The sequence below is a fragment of the Daphnia pulicaria genome, chromosome 10 (assembly GCF_021234035.1).
Source record: "Daphnia pulicaria isolate SC F1-1A chromosome 10, SC_F0-13Bv2, whole genome shotgun sequence".
Lineage (NCBI taxonomy): Eukaryota > Metazoa > Arthropoda > Branchiopoda > Diplostraca > Daphniidae > Daphnia > Daphnia pulicaria.
Window position 1 is genome coordinate 1127930 of NC_060922.1, and position 17500 is coordinate 1145429.

Sequence of the window (17500 nt, forward strand, 5' to 3'; positions counted from 1 at the left end):
TAATTAATAATCAACTTGTAATGCAAACATTCACTTTTATTATTTATGCTTTAACTTTCATGTTCAATACTATTTGTTTGCTACAACTTCAGTTTCTATATGTTTTTTCTTTCTTGGTTCAGTAATTACATGTAAAGTGGCATCAAGTCCTGGGTAATGATCAAATTTGGTTTTTAAGATTTGTTGGGTTCCATTGTACTTGATGTATAATTCGTCTTGCTTGAGAAGTTCTAGTGCCATCGACACATTAAACATGTCAAGTTCGCAACGAGGAATTTTTATGGTGCAAGCTGGTTGGTTGTTGACGACACAGTTTAGCTCAAGGTTGTAGTCCATATCTACTTGTGGCCAATTTTGTTCTAGAACCGGTTTATCCTTCAATAAAAATGTAATCATTGACTAAAGATATATATCAATTCAAGCTATTCTATTAAAAAGTAACATTTACCCAATCAAAGTCATCAGAGAGTTTGGCGGCATTGTCAACGAAAGCGCTCCACATTTCTGAAGCAAAGTGAGGTGCCAAGGGGGCTAACATTACGATTTGCACTCCAAGTGCTCTCTCAAATTGTCGACTATATTTCAGGTCGAATCCTTTAGGAACTTTCTAAAAGTGAAGAAAGCATTTGAAATTATTCAATATCGATCGTACTACAAGGTAGGACAAACCTTCAGAGCGGTAGTCAATCCTTGCATTTTGGAAATGGCGACCGAAATGTGTTGACTGTGATGGATACCAAATGTCACACCCTTTAAATAAAAATTGCGAGCATCGAACCAGATGGTCTCTTGTTTATCTAAAGTCTCTTTCGCAGGTGTTGATGGGTTTCCTTCTTGACGCTGATGATCAATCCATACTTTCATAGTTGCCCACATGCGATCCTGCCATCTCAAGATTCCGGGGAAGGCTGAAATCGACCGTTCATTGTTATTTGCACTACTAACAAGATATACTATCTTTGGTCTTTACTATCTTTGGACCAATGTCTCGATGTTCGTGGACTGACGTCAGCTAAGATGAGAAGACGGGTGGTATCAATCCCATGCTCGTTCCACACAGATTCAGGCTCAACTCCGTTAAATTTCGATTTGCTCATTTTCTCCCAACTAACTACCAACGGACTTTTCATCGACATTTCAACGGGCTTCCCTCCTTTATAAAAAAAATAAAAAGCAAAGCGAAAATATAAATAATACTAATCAAAATTTGTTTGGAAATTAATAAAATACTACCACTAAAATCGATTTCTTCCGGCCTCAAGTATCTTCCCGTTCCTTTGACTCTGTAACTCCGTCCCATCACCATACCCTGCACGAGTAATCGTTTAAAAGGTTCGCGTTCCGGTAACCATCCAATGAGATGAAGAAAGTGTGATATGAATCTCGCAAAGTAAAGATGCAACACGGCTATGGGTGATGAACAATAAATAAGTAGGTATTATTTCTTTAGATTAAGTGATAAAAATAAAAACACACCATGCTCTTTGCCTCCTATATAAATGTCAACAGGCATGGCTGCTCTTGCACACTCAGGATCAAAAGGTACTTCCAAATTTTTAGGGTCCAAATAACGTAGAAAATACCAGGTCGAATCAACAAACGTATCCATCGTGTCCGTTTCCCGCTTAGCTTCTCCTCCACATCTATAGATAATTAAATACGGATTAATATTGAAAAGAAAAAACGGATATGTTATTTAAATAATGGATAGAGTCCTCACTTTGGGCAACAAACGTTTAGGAATTCTTCGTTTTGAGTTAGAGCAGCATGTCCTTTAAACCTTTCATTGGAAGGTGGTAACAACACGGGTAGTTGATCGGTTGGAACAGGTTGCGTGCCGCATTTATCACAGTGAATCATTGGTATAGGAGTACCTGCAAAAGAACAAGTATTGATTACAAGCCATTTTTTATAAAAATTACAGAAAAGATAATTTTACCCCAGTACCGTTGCCGAGACACCAGCCAATCACGAAGTTTGGAACTCGCTTTATAACCACCCCAATTTTCGGAGAGAGCTTTTTGACATATCTGTTCTCCAGTTCTTTGGTCGTCTTTAGATTGCATTTTGAGATTTAATTCGGCTGTAATTGCAGCTAGTTTTGGATCCACCAGGGGATCGCCGAGTAAACTGTCAGCTCCTTCTGGATAGTCCAAATCATTCGAAATCACAACAGGCAGTAAGAGACCGTTGAGTGGATTCACAACGCTGATTTTCAGTTTGCTCGAATGAGGAATTTGATGTTCCGGTTTATCCAAAATATGACCCGATTTCAAAGCCACAAACTGTGCCGTTTTCAACGATTCCGGATTTCTCGTCCAGACGGTCAACGTTGTGTGATTCACTTCCTTCACAGGTAAATCAAAGTTATAGCCATCGCATTCACCGATCCAGTGTCGTTGCAGTTTAATAATGTCTCCCCAGTCTTCTTCCGTCATTTCTTCTAATCCATCCGTCAGTGATTCCGAGAGTCTAGTCGTTTTAATAAACCATTGTTTCAATGGTAGTTTTTGCACTTTGGCACCCGATCGCCATGAACATCCATTAGCGTCAACTTGCTCTTCAGCCAGAACTGTTTGATCCACAGGATCCCAATTGACTAGGGCTTCTTTTTGATACAGAAAGCCTTTTTCGTAAAGCTTCAGGAATATGAATTGAGTCCACCTGTAATACTCAGGAGAGCATGTTGCTACCTCCCGTTGCCAGTCAAAACTGATTCCCAACTTTATCAGCTGTTTCTTCATGTACTCTATGTTGGATTTTGTCCACTCATCTGAAGACAAATTCTGAGAAATTGCAGCATTTTCAGCTGGTAAGCCAAAAGCATCCCAACCCATAGGGTGGATGACCTGCATCAACAACAAAAGTGTTAAAATTAGCAGACAAGCAAGAAGTTTTAAAACTAAATTTACCTACTTCTTTCCCTTGCATCCTGTAAAATCTTGCCAAAGAGTCACTGATCGTGTAAACTCTTACATGGCCCATGTGGAGTTTTCCTGATGGATAAGGAAACATAGACAATATGTAACATTTGTTTTGGGACGGTAATGCTGTAGATCCACTGTTTCTGTTGATTTTATCTCTCCAGTAATCTTCAATCTGGAGTTTCATTTTGGCTGTCAATGGTTCCTGGATTGAAGTTCTCAATTACAATTGATGTCCTTTTGTTTTTTGAACAAATAGAGTGAAACTTACCCATTTTTTTGTCTGCTGGTAGTAATGCCTTTTGATTATTGCATTCGTAAAACCTCGATAGAATAAAACATAATTCATTTCTAAAGTGGTACGGAGAATCAAACAACAACATGTGTGTTTGTAGTAACCGGTGATCATGCGGTGTTCCTAATGCAAAGAAATCAAGGCAGGCACCATGGCGCGTATTCACGAATCCCGATCGACATGCACGATAAAATTGTAGTTTTGACTTACGACCAAACCGAATTATTAAAACCTCTCGATTCGGTGCACATAATTTTTCCACGACTACAGCCAACCGTTCTGAAAACGAATGGCGCAAAATTGAAAAACCAACCCCAAAAAATCGTGAAATTTCAAACAGCAGCCGATGGCAATTATCCGAATGCATTATCCATAAAGAGCAATTTGAATTGCTAAACAAAGATGAAGATATATACAAAGATAAACGTGGACCTATTAATCATCCGTCGTTATGGAATTGATTATACAAAATTCATCGAACAAGCCAGTAATGGAAGCCAATAAAGGCGTGATGACATTCGTGCCAGGAATAACTCGTTTTACGGAAAAGGCATAACGCGTAGTATTCTGCTTACTATTTAAAAATAAAATAAAAATAAAATCTTCTTTAGCTGTAGCTCTGGGTTGTTGTAAAACACGAACAATGGCCAACACTGTGCAGACGCACTCGCGGAAGTTAAAGAAATGCGCATGTAAATCTAAATAAATGCAAGCAAACAGCGCGTGCAAAGCTCTGGGCCATATCGCCGCTCCTAGCCCGTTGTTGCAGGTGGATTTTTATTTATTTTACTTTTTTTTAATTCGGGGGGGGGGGGGGGAATTTGCATGGAGAGCGTGTGCACCGCGGGTACCGCTCCGTGTTTTCGTGAGTGCTGCAATGGCGGGAAGATGTGTAATTTCAACTATTACGTACCGATAAACGGTCAGTTGGTTATGAGATTCTTTTCATTACACGACTCCCCCAGTCATTATCCTCCTTTTTTCCCTTTTCCCTTGTCCGAGCGCTTGTATATGCGCGTGTTAATAGCCTTTGGATATTTTTTTCCACCTCGGCAGGTCAAGTATCAACACGCGGACGCTTTTTCTTCATTTTCGGCGTTATTCATTAACGGTGTGTCTATTTTTTATTTTCTCTCTTGGGGGAATATTATAAAAAAAAATTTCCAAATTGTTTGTTTGTTTTTTGTTTGTTTTTCGAAAAGAGGTGAAAATCTCTCCTCGCCGGACGGACCGAAACAGCTGACCCGTATTATCTGATAAGGATTTAGCCAACCAACGTGTGCGTACACGTAATCACCGCCGGAGAAGCCAGCCACATCACCTGGGCTGGGCAGCAGGCACTATACGCTATATACAGCTAGGAGAAAATGATCGGCTTTAGTTTTATTATTTTTTCCTTATTGTACATACCACCTCCTCCTCCTTCCTACCTCCTCTTTTCATTTTACTATATGCATACATACGCACAGGTATATATAATATGGATGATAAGCTGAAAGTGGTTAATAAACGCCATCATTACAACCGGCTGTTCCATGATTTATATGCGCCGACAAGTCTCTCTCGCGTTTGAAATCTCAAAATCCTGACGAGCACGACAGGTGTGTTTGTGTGTGTCTGAGAGAGAGAGAGAGAGAGATTTTGAAATTCAAATTGATTCGCGCTGGTTCGTGACAGCTTATACGTCTTTTATACGATCAAGTTACCTACTGCCGGCTTTGATTCTGTTTGAACCTTTTATTTTTCTTGTTGTTGCTGTTATTGGTGTTGTCTTATTTGAAAGGACGCTGGATCTAGTCATTTCTTTTTATAATCTCGTATTTATGATGAATTCATTCGTCAACAGCAGCTTGAGTAGTGTGTCGGCCCATTTCCACACTCCCACAGAGCTTAACACGCCAAAATCTATTCAATTTCAGAATGAAAAAAAAAAATTCCAATTTACCAAGACAACGTGATATTTTCCCCGAGATTATCAAATTTCTTTTGCCGGTTATATTTCCGTTTAGCCTACAACAATGTATAACCTGTGATTATCAACATACACGAGTAAAACGACACACTATAAAGTAGTTAAATTGACGACGAAAACCACATTTTGGTGAATCCTCCAACGAGATCAGCAGTATCCACCAATCATGTCTTAACCAATAAATACGTTGATCAAATTTCCCAAAATTCCAACTCGTCTAAATAGTCAAATAGGCTACCCAGCCCAAATAACTTTGCCACAGCTGCCATGACACAAAAATGACAGCAAATCCACCACGAAGGACATAAATCAATAAATTGGCCAAGTTTTTAAATAAATCTGCACGAGAATGTACATAAAAGAATCGATCTCCAAACTTTGAAACGGCAAATAAGTAGGTGACCTACCTTGAGTGTGCATACGACGTACCCCCAAAAAAACACAAAAACAGCCATCACGGCTCCAACAAACACCCATAAGAGACACACTGTGTGCAACACACCTTTGGCACTATATACATACGCAGCACACACACACACACTACATCCAAGATCATAAGAGGATAGATGGGAAACGAGCGTGTGTGTCCCTTATTTGACGCTTCCAAATACTCTGATGCATCGCATTTCACCTGTCGAAAGTCGAGAGAAAACAAGTTCTTCTTTTTATTTTATTTTTCAACCGTCAAAAATGTTGTTGCCGGATGAACGAAAAAAAGTTGTTTTCGTTCTTTTTCGTTCTTTTTCGTTCGGAATATAATACGCTCTCCGTCCTTGTGAAGGGGAAATTTTCCATGCCGTTCGCTCTGGCTTTTATTTATTTATTTATTTATTTTGTTGTTAATACCAGGAAAAGAAAAAAAAAAAAGAAGCGACGTGACGTGCATGTGTCGAGGTCACCCGGCGCATATTTACCTTTTTGCATAATGACCTATCAATAAATCGCAGGCTGTCAGGTGCCGTGCAGCAGCGCCACCTCCCATCTCCAATCAGGGGGCCCGTGCCAAGCGCCGGCGACTTTCGCTTCTTGACCAAAAACAAAATAAAAATTCAACAGGTCGAAATAAAAAGATGTTAAAAGATACGGAAATTTCTTCTTCTTCTTCCTCTTCTCCCTGTGGTTTGAACTGTACAACGTCTGAAAAGTAGAATTCCAACTGGTGCGGAATGTGTCCCTTTTCGGCACTAACAAATTGGTCCGAATTCCATGTACAGATACGACGCATATTTATGGATGCGTAGCAAGGTAATCCACAGGTGTGTGATCATCCATCTGAGAAACCACTTCATTTTGCGGTGGTCGGTTGTTGTTGTTGTCGTCGGTTGACAGTTCCAGTTTCCTTTTTTCCTTTTTTCTTTTTTAAATTATTATTGTCATATTTCTTGAATGTATAAACCTATCACATTTTGATTGGTCTATATACGTGAAATTGGAGATTCGGTTTTCTTTTTACCTGAATATTTAAAAGATAGGCCATTTAAGGTTTCACAAGAGAAAATGTAGCGCTGCGCATAACATTTCGTCCGGGACAGGTGTCTAAGAACTAAGAACCATCCGGCGGAGCAGATGAAACACTTAGCGGACCGACTTTACATGACAACAATACAGTGGTCGAATGATATGTTTGTCTAATTCAATACAACCAGTTTTTGTGTGTTGCAACTGTCCAGCTCAAGGTTTTTCTACCATTAATGGGGAACACAAAGACACAAAGGCTGGCTGACTAGATCATCTGTGTGTTTGGATTATTTCTGTCTTTCTTCTTGTGATGTTTACATATAGAGGCGTACTGTTGTTAATATTTTATATGTACGAGAGCCGGGATATAGTGGTAATGTCATCGGCCATCATGAGACACATACACTATATATGACCAGCATAGGGGCTCAATCCGCCACTATAAGGCTCTTTGAAAATGTCAAGGCATTCCATAAAAGTCTTCATCAATTGCCAACTCTTTTTTTTTTCTTTTTTTATAATTCAATTCCACTGAATCAAATATCAAAGACGCCGTGATGTCTGTATTGGCGCCAAACGTTTGAAAATTCTAACGGCCCTCGGAGAAAGTGGCCGCGTTTATCCGCGCTGATGTCCTCCATAAAAAAATAAAGAAAAAAAAAAAAAAATAAATAAATAAATAAAATTCCGTGGAATATCCAAATGTTTGTGAATATTTCACGGCAACGGCAGCAGTCGGGGGAAGACAAAAAAAAAGAAAAAATGAAAGAAATAAGAAAGAAAGGACCTGCTGGAAGACCCTGTAAGACTTGTGCTGGTCTAGACCATGGCGATACACCTGTCATCCCTCAGCCATCGCCTCCATTACTCATCTGGGTAGAACGAGAGGGTCGATTTACGGCTGCGCTTGATTTCTCTCTCTCTTCTTTCTCTTTCTCTTTCCAACCTGAATTCCAGACGATGGCGCATTACAGCCGTTAGATCCTGTACACTATTATACATATAAGGCTGCTTCACGATATGCACTATACAGGCAAATGGTATATAGATGATGGGCCTGGCGACAGTCTTTTTTTTTATTACCCGCTTTTAATTTCTTTTGATTTTACAATCATCAATGTGTGGTCTTATGTTGTTATAAGGACCTTTTCTTTTCTGATTATTCCTTTTTTCTTTTGTTTTTTTTCTGGCTATCATTTTGGCTGGACAACTGATGAGGAAAAGAGAAATGGAGGAGGGTTCACTGGGCTGCTGCTGGTATCATAATAATATGTAAGGTTATGTGTGTGTGTGTGAGTGCATAATATAAAAGAAAAAGGAAGAGAAAACCGGTCGCGCGCCGGCCAGGTGTCGTGTCCTGACCGGACTCTGACAATTTGCCCCGCGGTCGATTTAGACGACGACGGCCGACACAGTTCACCCCAAACGGAGAGGGAAATTTCGAACCCCAAAACAAGAACAAAACTGAATATGACACACGGTCAAACTACTACCAGTATAATATAAAGATTTGATAATAGACCTGTTATAACCTACCTGCACCAGTTGAACCTGTGACGGACCGGCAGCACAGATGAGTGTGTGTCTGTAGCACTTGACGTGTTGGGGGCTTTCAATCCTTTTCCATTACGCATTGAAATTCGTGCAATTGTTAACGCATTGTTGATATTATTATACAACAACTAGCGAGAGAAAAATAAACGTCCGAGCTGGACGACGGCCTTGCCTTTGACGTCAATCACATTTAAAAAAAAAGACGAACGGACGACCTTATTATTAAATATTCGTCGGGTTGTTGTTACAACAGACATCCCTCAAAGGTGAATTCGGAGAAAACTCATTCTTTTTTTGGTTTTGTTTTCTTTCTTTCTTCCCAGTTGTATGTGGTAATTTTTGAAAAATTCAGGATTTAAAGAAAATGAAATGCAATTTGAAACCACGTCGGCATATCTACTTGTACGTTCGTGTTTTCATTTGAGAAAATTTTTCAATTCTTTTTTTTTTTTCTATTCTATTCCAGCCGATTGCCATTGGGCTCCTGATGTTTTCATTTGACGTGAAACAAAAGAAGAAATCGAAAAAAAAGGAGAGAAAGAAATGAAAACAAGAAAAAGAAAACAGGCCGTTTTGTGTAACCGCAGTCCAGCCACTGGACCGGACCTTGGAAAAATAACAATTGGAAAATCTCAAAGACATCACGTCATCACATGGGATTTAATTGCTGGTTTCGGCTCTCCGCCCGAACGAGCCTATACAAATCCGATTACATAATGGAGACAGGGAGAGAGAATAAAAGATTCCAAAGGCATAAAAGAATTAATGAAAAAAAAGTTCTAAGAAGAAGTAAAAAAAAAGTTCCTTATAATTTATTCGGCTCATGTTGGGGAAAAAATAAAATAAAGGAAGAAATGAAAGAACATAATCTCGTATTACCAGATGAATGTTATCCTGTATACGGCCTATGTATTGGGTAGTAGTACGTAAGATATATATACATACGGCCCAGCCTGGCCAGCAACGGTCTCTTTCCTTTTCTACTCGCTCCCTTTTGAAATTAAAAAATAGAAAAAGAATATCTAGAAATCGACGCTCCTTTCTCATTGTCGATCCTCTTGTGTATTTAATCATCGACCCGTGCACAACGCCGCTCCCGACACATCCGCACGTTTCTACATGTGGCCAACAACATTTGGAAAGAAGAAAAATAACAAGGAAGCCCCACACGCCGGAGACTATTGTATCTCAAATAAATATCGAGACATAAATAACGACGTGACGCATCAAAATATATTTCATCCGCACAATATGGACGGAGAAGAAGAGAGCCCTGGAATCCTCTACAACATAATAGGAAGCGCTTCAATTAACATATGCAGCGCACAAGGGATTCGCGTTCGGTTCAAAAAAGGGAAGTCGGCGTACGTATGTATATATTGGAATTGAAAGATATCTACTTTTTTACGGGGAGGAATGAAATGTGGAATAAATATTCCGATGCTCAATTTCTATTATGGAACTGATGGCGACGATCGTCTTTTTTTTTTTTTTTTTGCTGGCCCTCCTTATAAGCCCGCGCATAAATTTATTTGAGCCCCCCGACCATCAAGATTGGGAAACGGATGTCAAGTTTGGTATCCCGAAACAAAACTCAAATAATGCGATCACGGCAGCAGCAGCAGCAGCAGCCGCAGCCGCAGCTGTCCCGCATTTAATCGGATGGAGAGAGAGAGAGAGCGCAATATTTTGATTTTATTCCACCGGCCAGGGTAGAGACGATAAAGATCGGCGATCATCAGCTTATAGACAGAAAGAGAAAGAAAAAATAACGAAGACAAACGAAAATAATATTCATCTCTTCGAAAAACAAAACAAAAAGAAAGAAAGAATCCGGGATGGAAGTGAAACTCGGCGATCCAATAAGAAGCTGTCGTCGCCCAATTGAAAAATAAAATAATAAGAAAAAAGATCCCGAGTTATTGATAGTCACGAATCGTGTCGATCGGCGGGAAAAATAGGAGAAGGATATCTACCCAACAAAAAAAAGAATGAGTTTGACGATGTCCAGCTGCTCAAAAGTTCAGAGGTTCCCTTCCATCTGGATGAGCGGGAATTTTGAAAAACCAAAAAAGCGCTGGTCACGAAAAGAGACTCACACAAATGAATTCGAATTGGTAAAAGGCAATCAAATATTAAAAGGGGACAGGTAAAAGTGTTGGCGATAATCATCATCCGTTTTTAATCGGGACCGAGTAATAACAATAAGACAATGACGACGGATATTATATCGAAAGCGAAATAATAACACCAGACGATGGCGTCATGGTCGAAACAATACGAAAAGGATATCATCGACAATCTGTTCCAAAAATCTGACGAGCTATTACCCAGGGTCATTCACGAAACAAGCGGGTTAGACTCACACATCCACATTGGTTTCTTTTCTGGAACTTGTTGAGACCCTGAGGAGCAGAGGACGTGTATGGGGAAGGAAACACATCGAAAATAATATAGGGTCCAAATTTAACTAGACAAAGTAAAACGCAGGTGACAGCAGGTGCATCACGGGTAAAGTTCCAACCCCCACGGCGAAAAGAAGGTCGTAAGTCAGCTGCTAAATAAGTAAATAATCATAAATAAATACTATAGACTTTTCTTCTTCTTCCAGGACTTTTTAATCTTTGATCTTTTATTTTTTTGTTACTTTCTTTATCTTTTCTCCCTGTTTGTTTTCTAAAAGGAATATAAGATACCTGACTCTCTCTTTCCTTGAGAGTGTGGCACCAAGGCCGGCACATTGTGTAGCTCGCACATATTGGCAGACATAAAATGTTGTGTTCGTTTCCTCTGAGCTGTATCGCCGGCTACTACTAAGTTACTAGTATTTACCCACTTGCCAGAGAATACACAAAAGAATATTTGAAAGTGCGTAAATCACCCAAAGACAGATCCCCCCCCCCACCACTTTTTTGTTTTAGTTTTGTTTTCTCAGCTCTTTCTTTTGTCGTGTCATTTTATTATCGTCCCGACTATAAAAGAAAAAGAAAAAAAAACACGGGTTCGTTAATCCAGCGCTGGAGGAGAGATTGACAGTCCGGAATAAAAAGTCCCGAGTGAAAATGTTTTTATCATTTCGATGATTGGACTAGAGTCAATTGGGAAATATATAACTTTAGAAACGAGCATATGCTCTAGTCTAGAAAAGAGAAAAACAACTTTGGGATTTTTTAAGAAAAAAGGAAGAAGAAAAGGCGCGGGTGATGGGTGTACTGTTAACGCTGTCGTGATTTTCGTCCGACATGTAAAAGGCCATCAAACAGGTTCAGCTTTCTTTAACGGTTCTCTGCTCTCTCTCTAAAGTTCTGGCGAAACGTAATCACCGAAAAGTTCCTGCCCGGCTAAAGAAGAAGAAGAAGAAGGGAACGCCCACGAGAAGAAGGGCCCCTTGTATAGATGAGCGCCGTATTGTTCAATTATTTATAAGAGCATCATCGCAGCAGCTTGGGAAGAAAGAAGAAAAAGAATATTACATTTATATACAAGATCGAGGCGCAACTCTCTTGGTATATATACATGCAATTCGCTCTGGACCCGGGCCGGCCGGCCCATTTCATCCGCCCGATCTCATCAGAGCTGGGAGACAATGAAAAAGAACTCAAACAACAACAACAACAACAACAATATAAAAAAGAGGCTTTGCAGGGCAAAACACAAAACCCAAAATTCTTTTTAAAAAAAAGAAAAAAGAGCCCGTGAGAAAAACCTTGTTATCGACAGAGAGAGAGAGGTGGCTGGTGGCTGGATATATATACAGGTACAGGTTCGACAGGTTGTTGTTGTAGCCTTCTTTAATACTACCTACTATGAAAACAGTTATATCAAATGGAAGACGGCGACGATGCTGGTTGATGTATCAACATTCAAGCGGGACAACAATAGCCCCCACAGATTGAGCTGATTGCTTTCTTTATTATTATTTTTTTGGGCTTGGAAATTGACGTGCTGGTCATCTGGGCAGTAGTAAATCTATTAACCCACAGAAAATGTCTAACCAGAAACCAAAAACAAATTGTCTAAAACCAAAAACCAAAAACCAAAACCAAAAAAAAGAAGACAAATTACACATGTAAAAACACTCCAGTTTTTAAGGAGAACAAGGATAAAATGACCAGAGTGGATGGATGTATAAAATATCTACCGAATCTGACCAGCAAAAAACCAAAAATTTCCAACAAGAAAATTCAAATAAAATTTACTAGGAAAACATTTTTTGTTTCAATGTTTTCCCTGGAAGTCGTGAACGAATTCGTCGAGTTCAAGAGGTCACCACGAAAAAGAAGAATATTCCACTTGCAGGTTTCAATGGGAGAGAGATGGAGGGGGGACTTGTTGGCTGCGTGGGCGGTCCCCAGTTCTATGGCGGCACCGGTGGGGGGGCCTCCCTTTCATTTCTAATTGTTATGGAGGGATATCATCGGAATTCGTCCGCTCCATGTGAAGAAAGAAAAGAAAAAAGCCCAAGCAGGGGGACCCGATAAAAATAAAAGCAGAGAGAGACCTGCCCCATCTCATCTCTCTACCTGTTGTTGTACAACAGGTTGTTTCTCTCCCTCACAGTCTGGGGTAAATCTTATAGTACATACGCTGGATATATTGATGAATATACGCGAGTATATAGTATGTATATATAAGAGCTGGCCTATATTACAAATTGTAATGGAATTCATCGTCTCATCGTTGGTGTTATGGGCTCCGGTATAGGTGTACCTGACATAACACGGCCGAATTACGGGCCGGCTCTTTTTTTTTAAGAACCTACACGACTTGCATCATCTTTTATTCGCCTATTGTGTATGTGGGGAGATTCTATACGCGTTTAGTTTTTACGCGTGTAGAATTTTATCTCTCTAATACACACACACACACTCAACTCGGGTTAGAGATATTCATTCAGGTCTGGCGTGTTCTTTTTCTTCCTTCGGACCTGTTTCCAGTCATTAGCGTTTAACAGTTGAGTTCAGCTCTCACGCCGATGACCGCACATGGATGGAGCGCCTCATTCTTTTCTTTTTTCCTCCTTTTTTCTTCTTCTTCTTCTTCTTTGTGTGAACGCCATAACAGTTTCACGTCTACTTGTGTGGCTATACGCGTTTATTTCATTTTTTTGTTGTTGTTGAGAAGTAACAACAACAACAAAGTTCTATCTTCTCTTATAAGAAAACAAAAAACAACAACTTGTTGTTGTTTCCATTTACAATTCAATATTATCGAGCGCTGGATGCCGGAGAGTCGCTAGCGGTGACTTTCACATTTTGTTGGATGTATACCTATTCGACCAGAGTTGTGGCCTGCTGCTTTTTATATTCTAATATCTAAAGCGGGGCTATATAGATTTCCCATAGACGGTAAAATAAAAACAACAACAACCCAAAAATATTATGAATCGATAGCTTAGAAATAATATAGATACGTAATAGGAGACTCGGACCACGGGGCTATATTTAGGGGCTACATAAATTCCCATTTGGAATCGGCGCTCTTATTTTCATTGCGGAATATGGAAACGAGAGCGATATGAGCCGATCGATTTTGTGTGTTATCGATATCTTTTATGACGCAATAGTCGTATAGAAATAAATACCCGCGCTCGGTCAAGTGGTTATATTACATTCGTTGGCTATATTTATCTATACACGTTGTGATTTTGGGTGGGTGCACCGATGATTGAGTTTCCAGACTTGGGATATGATTCGTTTGATTGTTAAATTATCATTTTCTAAAAGAAATTCTATTATCGAAAAAACCCAAATTTCATTCCATTTTTTATTGTTATTTTGTAAAAAGAAAAGAAAATATCGAAAGAAAATCAAACGAGCGTCATTACGTTTCATAGTTCATTCATGAAACGTTGGAGCTGGGGTCTCTATCTTTTATGAACGGATAAAATATAAAGAAACAAAAGAATGAAGCGAAAACGAAGCAGTGGCCGGCGGCCACGCCCTTTTTTCTCTAGCAAACAGATGGACCGGCTGTCGAGCGCAGGTATAGACAGGAGAGACAGGTGTTATCAATTCAATTGTTGTTTCGTCATTGACGGAACCGCTCTAAAGTGAATTTTCATCAAAAATAAAAGGTGAATAATTATGAGTTAACTGAGATTACATTAACAAAATGTATCCTGAGCGACGATGATTTATTGATTTAGTCGTTGCTGGCCAACGTTTTCTAAAGAGGACGGATGCTGGGAATTTTCTCAAATATTTACCAAAAAGAAATAGAAACTGAAAGCTACCGCGCGGCTCTTGTGGGAGCGGATGATGGGCGGTTAGTCCGGGTCGGTCCGGATTCCGACCAAGTAAAAAAAGAAGAATAAGAAGAAGAATGAGAATAGACGGTAAGCCACACACGCCAATCAGTCGATGATGTATCGATGCTCCTGAGAAATATTTTCTCTTATTCTATGGTCTAGGAGGAGGTGGGGGAGTTAGAACATGTAGCCAGAGGCCACATCATACATGCATCGGTATAAATACATATTAGAGAAATCTCTCTAGTCTCTCTGTGCCAACATGTGTGTACGTCTGTACACATATAATAGAGAAAGAACGAGAGAGGAGATTCATCATTTTCGCCTGGATGAAGCGCTCCGCTGGCTCCGCACATGTTCGCTGTGCAGAGCCGCTCTTCTTCTCTGTCCGTCTTTCTTGTATCTTCTTCTTCTTCCTCCTCCTAAGCGTCTTGTGTTATTAGGAAGAAGAAAAAGGTCGGCTGATATAATAGCGCCAGGTAGAGTACCTACGTACAGTCTCTAACGTAAATAGGCGGTGGGAAATCAAATCGTTTTCCACCACACCCCGAAACATCTTCAGACACATAGACACACACAGACATCCGACCGCTACTCAAATTAAGAGAGGTGTGTGTAATACGTGTACACACAACAGATCGACTTGTTCAGATTCAGTCGGCCGTGTACGAAATTCAAATGAAAGACGGGCGAATCATTTGAGCTTGTCACAAACATCACGAAGCAACAGGTGAAGGTCAGTTCTTCACCAAAATGTTTCAAAAGAATTCAAAATGCGCAGAGATTCTTTTTTGCGGCTGTTTGTGTCGTCTCTGAATGGGCCCGAAAGCTCCGAACCCAAAAAATTCCGTCTCTCTCTCTCCGAGTTGATCCACCAGCGCTGGGCACTGGTCCCAACTTTTTATCCCCCGACACCTTCCACATTCACAAACATAAAAGGACAACAACAGAAGCAGCTAAAAAAAGGGAATAATATCAAAAGGACCACCTCGGCACGGCACAAAATACTTTGCACACCTAAGAGAGCGTCACTTGTGTGTGTGTGTGTGTGTGTCCATATCGGTAACAGTAATCCGCGTCCAGGTAGACATTAAAATTTGTGGGAAGGTATTTTCTTTTGCCATTTGAAAGGGACAGAACGAAGAGTTTTTCCTTCATTCTTCTCGATGGGGCCATTGAAAAATAGATTTATTTGACCTTTCGCACACATTTGAATGACAGAATCAGGTGGATATCAAAGTATAGACCCCCTCGCCCGATGAAAAAGGTAAAAAAACGTTCAGTAGTAAACAGTTTTGAAGAGACTCGGCCAGCAATAGAATATATTAAGTATCTAACCTTTTTTTGGAGCTTTTGGGCAGTAATTTCATGGCCAAATACTTAAAAAGAAATTTCTCTATATTTTTTTTTTTTTAACCCAGCTCCATTCAGAAATATATAACGTTTCTCGACTATATATCTGTCCGTCATTTTCATCTGCACTTGGCAGAATAGAAATCATTTTGGCTATTTGAAAAAAAAAAAGAAAATTCTTTTTCGATCAACGAGAACTTGAACCAACTACTGAAAAATGCTGGTTTCTTTTTCTTTTTTTCTTCACGTGGAAAGTGTCTAAATCCATCACGTGATGTTGCTCTTCTCTTCAAGAGATCACGAAGCCTCTTCTATAAAGCAGCCAGTCAGCCACAGCTCTAGATGAATGTAGGCTACATCACATCTATAAAGAAGGGGGGGGGGGTTGTGTTTCCCACGTCCTGTCTCCTTTTACGTTTCCCATCCGCATTGTAATAAAAGAGCATGATCGAACAGCCCGGCCAGTCCTACTAAATGTACACAATCGCAGCGCTAAACCACATTTTCGATGCCCCGAAAAAAGAAAAACATATTGAAAAGGAAACCCGAAAAAAAATGTGAATTTCTTCAATAGAAAAATTGTAATTTCACTCTATTTATTTTTTTAAAGAAAAAGAAAAGAGCCGAAAAAAGATATTTATTATATTTTTCACGACTTGATCCCTCCCCTGTTATTATATCTGTTGTGAATAGCCAAGAATAACAATACGATACCAAATAATAGTTTAAATAGCCTGAATGTGTAGCACTTTTATAAAGGTGAATAGGATTCTTGTTCAAATTTTTTTTTTCTTCATTTCGATTCGTTGCTCCGCTTTGATTCGACTTGATCCTCTTTGACACAACACGAAAAAGTAGGCTATTACACATTACGTAAACGAAAATGAAGGGCGTGTTTCTAAGTGAGAAATCAGATTATTTTTTTTTTTCTTACTCGTTGCTTTTGATTCAATCTGGCGTTTTCAATAGAAACAGAGTGGAAGCGTATAAACATATTTTGATGTATCATAAGTACAGACCGGTCGTCTACTTTGTCTCCGTGTCAATCACGAAATCCCTTTTTTTTTTTCTCTCTCTCTCTCTCTCTTCTTTCCATTTTAAAATTGTTGCGTATCCTAATGCTTCGCTGTCTCCCAAGGCAACCCACAAAATCTTTTCTCTTTTCTCTCTCACTTTGACCAACAAGTAGCCCGGCCCGGATGCGTGTTACTTTATTCTTTTAAAATAAAAAAAGCTCCCAGCGCACGGGGACAATAACTTGGAAGAAGTTGCGGGTCGGATTTGATGGAAGATCTCTAGCTAGCTAGCTAGAGCTATGCGCGTTATTATTATTTGGCTTTGATATTTCGTTCATATCTAACAGAAGAGAATCTCCGGCTGTGTGTCGCTTCCCTAATGTGGTGGATGATTATTGTGATGTCGCGCCAGATGTCCAGTCGAGATAACGAGGCGGCCGCGGCCCAGCAGAACATTAGCCCCTTTCTATGAGTATAGACTCGAATGTACCGTGTGGGTTTGGTCCGCCGTTTTATTGCCACCAACAGCGGGCGCGTGTCCCCCCAAAGGCCGGAGCTTCTCTCTCTCTCTACTACCACTACTACTACATATGCGTGTCCTGTCTACATTTGTGTATCAATCTCTGGGATCATCCAGCATCAACTATCATTCGATAGACAGAGGAGGGGGTCATATAA

At 39.9% G+C, this 17500-nt stretch overlaps 1 protein-coding gene across 2 annotated transcripts; it reads right to left on the reverse strand.

Annotated features, from left to right (window-relative positions):
- Nucleotides 1-18: 18 nt before the first annotated feature.
- LOC124313993 (probable leucine--tRNA ligase, mitochondrial) lies at nucleotides 19-3378 on the reverse strand. Of its 2 annotated transcripts, XM_046778926.1 has the most exons (10): nucleotides 3196-3378; nucleotides 2917-3129; nucleotides 1940-2849; nucleotides 1721-1874; nucleotides 1477-1643; nucleotides 1234-1407; nucleotides 971-1153; nucleotides 670-908; nucleotides 449-607; nucleotides 19-375 (listed from the first exon to the last, which is right to left on the reverse strand). In XM_046778926.1, exons 1-10 carry the CDS (start codon nucleotides 3331-3333, stop codon nucleotides 70-72), a joined length of 2643 nt encoding a protein of 880 aa, XP_046634882.1. In that variant the 5' UTR covers nucleotides 3334-3378; the 3' UTR covers nucleotides 19-69. The 2 variants fall into 2 exon arrangements, with proteins under 2 accessions (XP_046634882.1, XP_046634883.1); XM_046778927.1 differs by lacking the exon at nucleotides 3196-3378 and having other exon boundaries at nucleotides 2913-2991.
- Between the last annotated feature and the right edge of the window lie 14122 nt (nucleotides 3379-17500).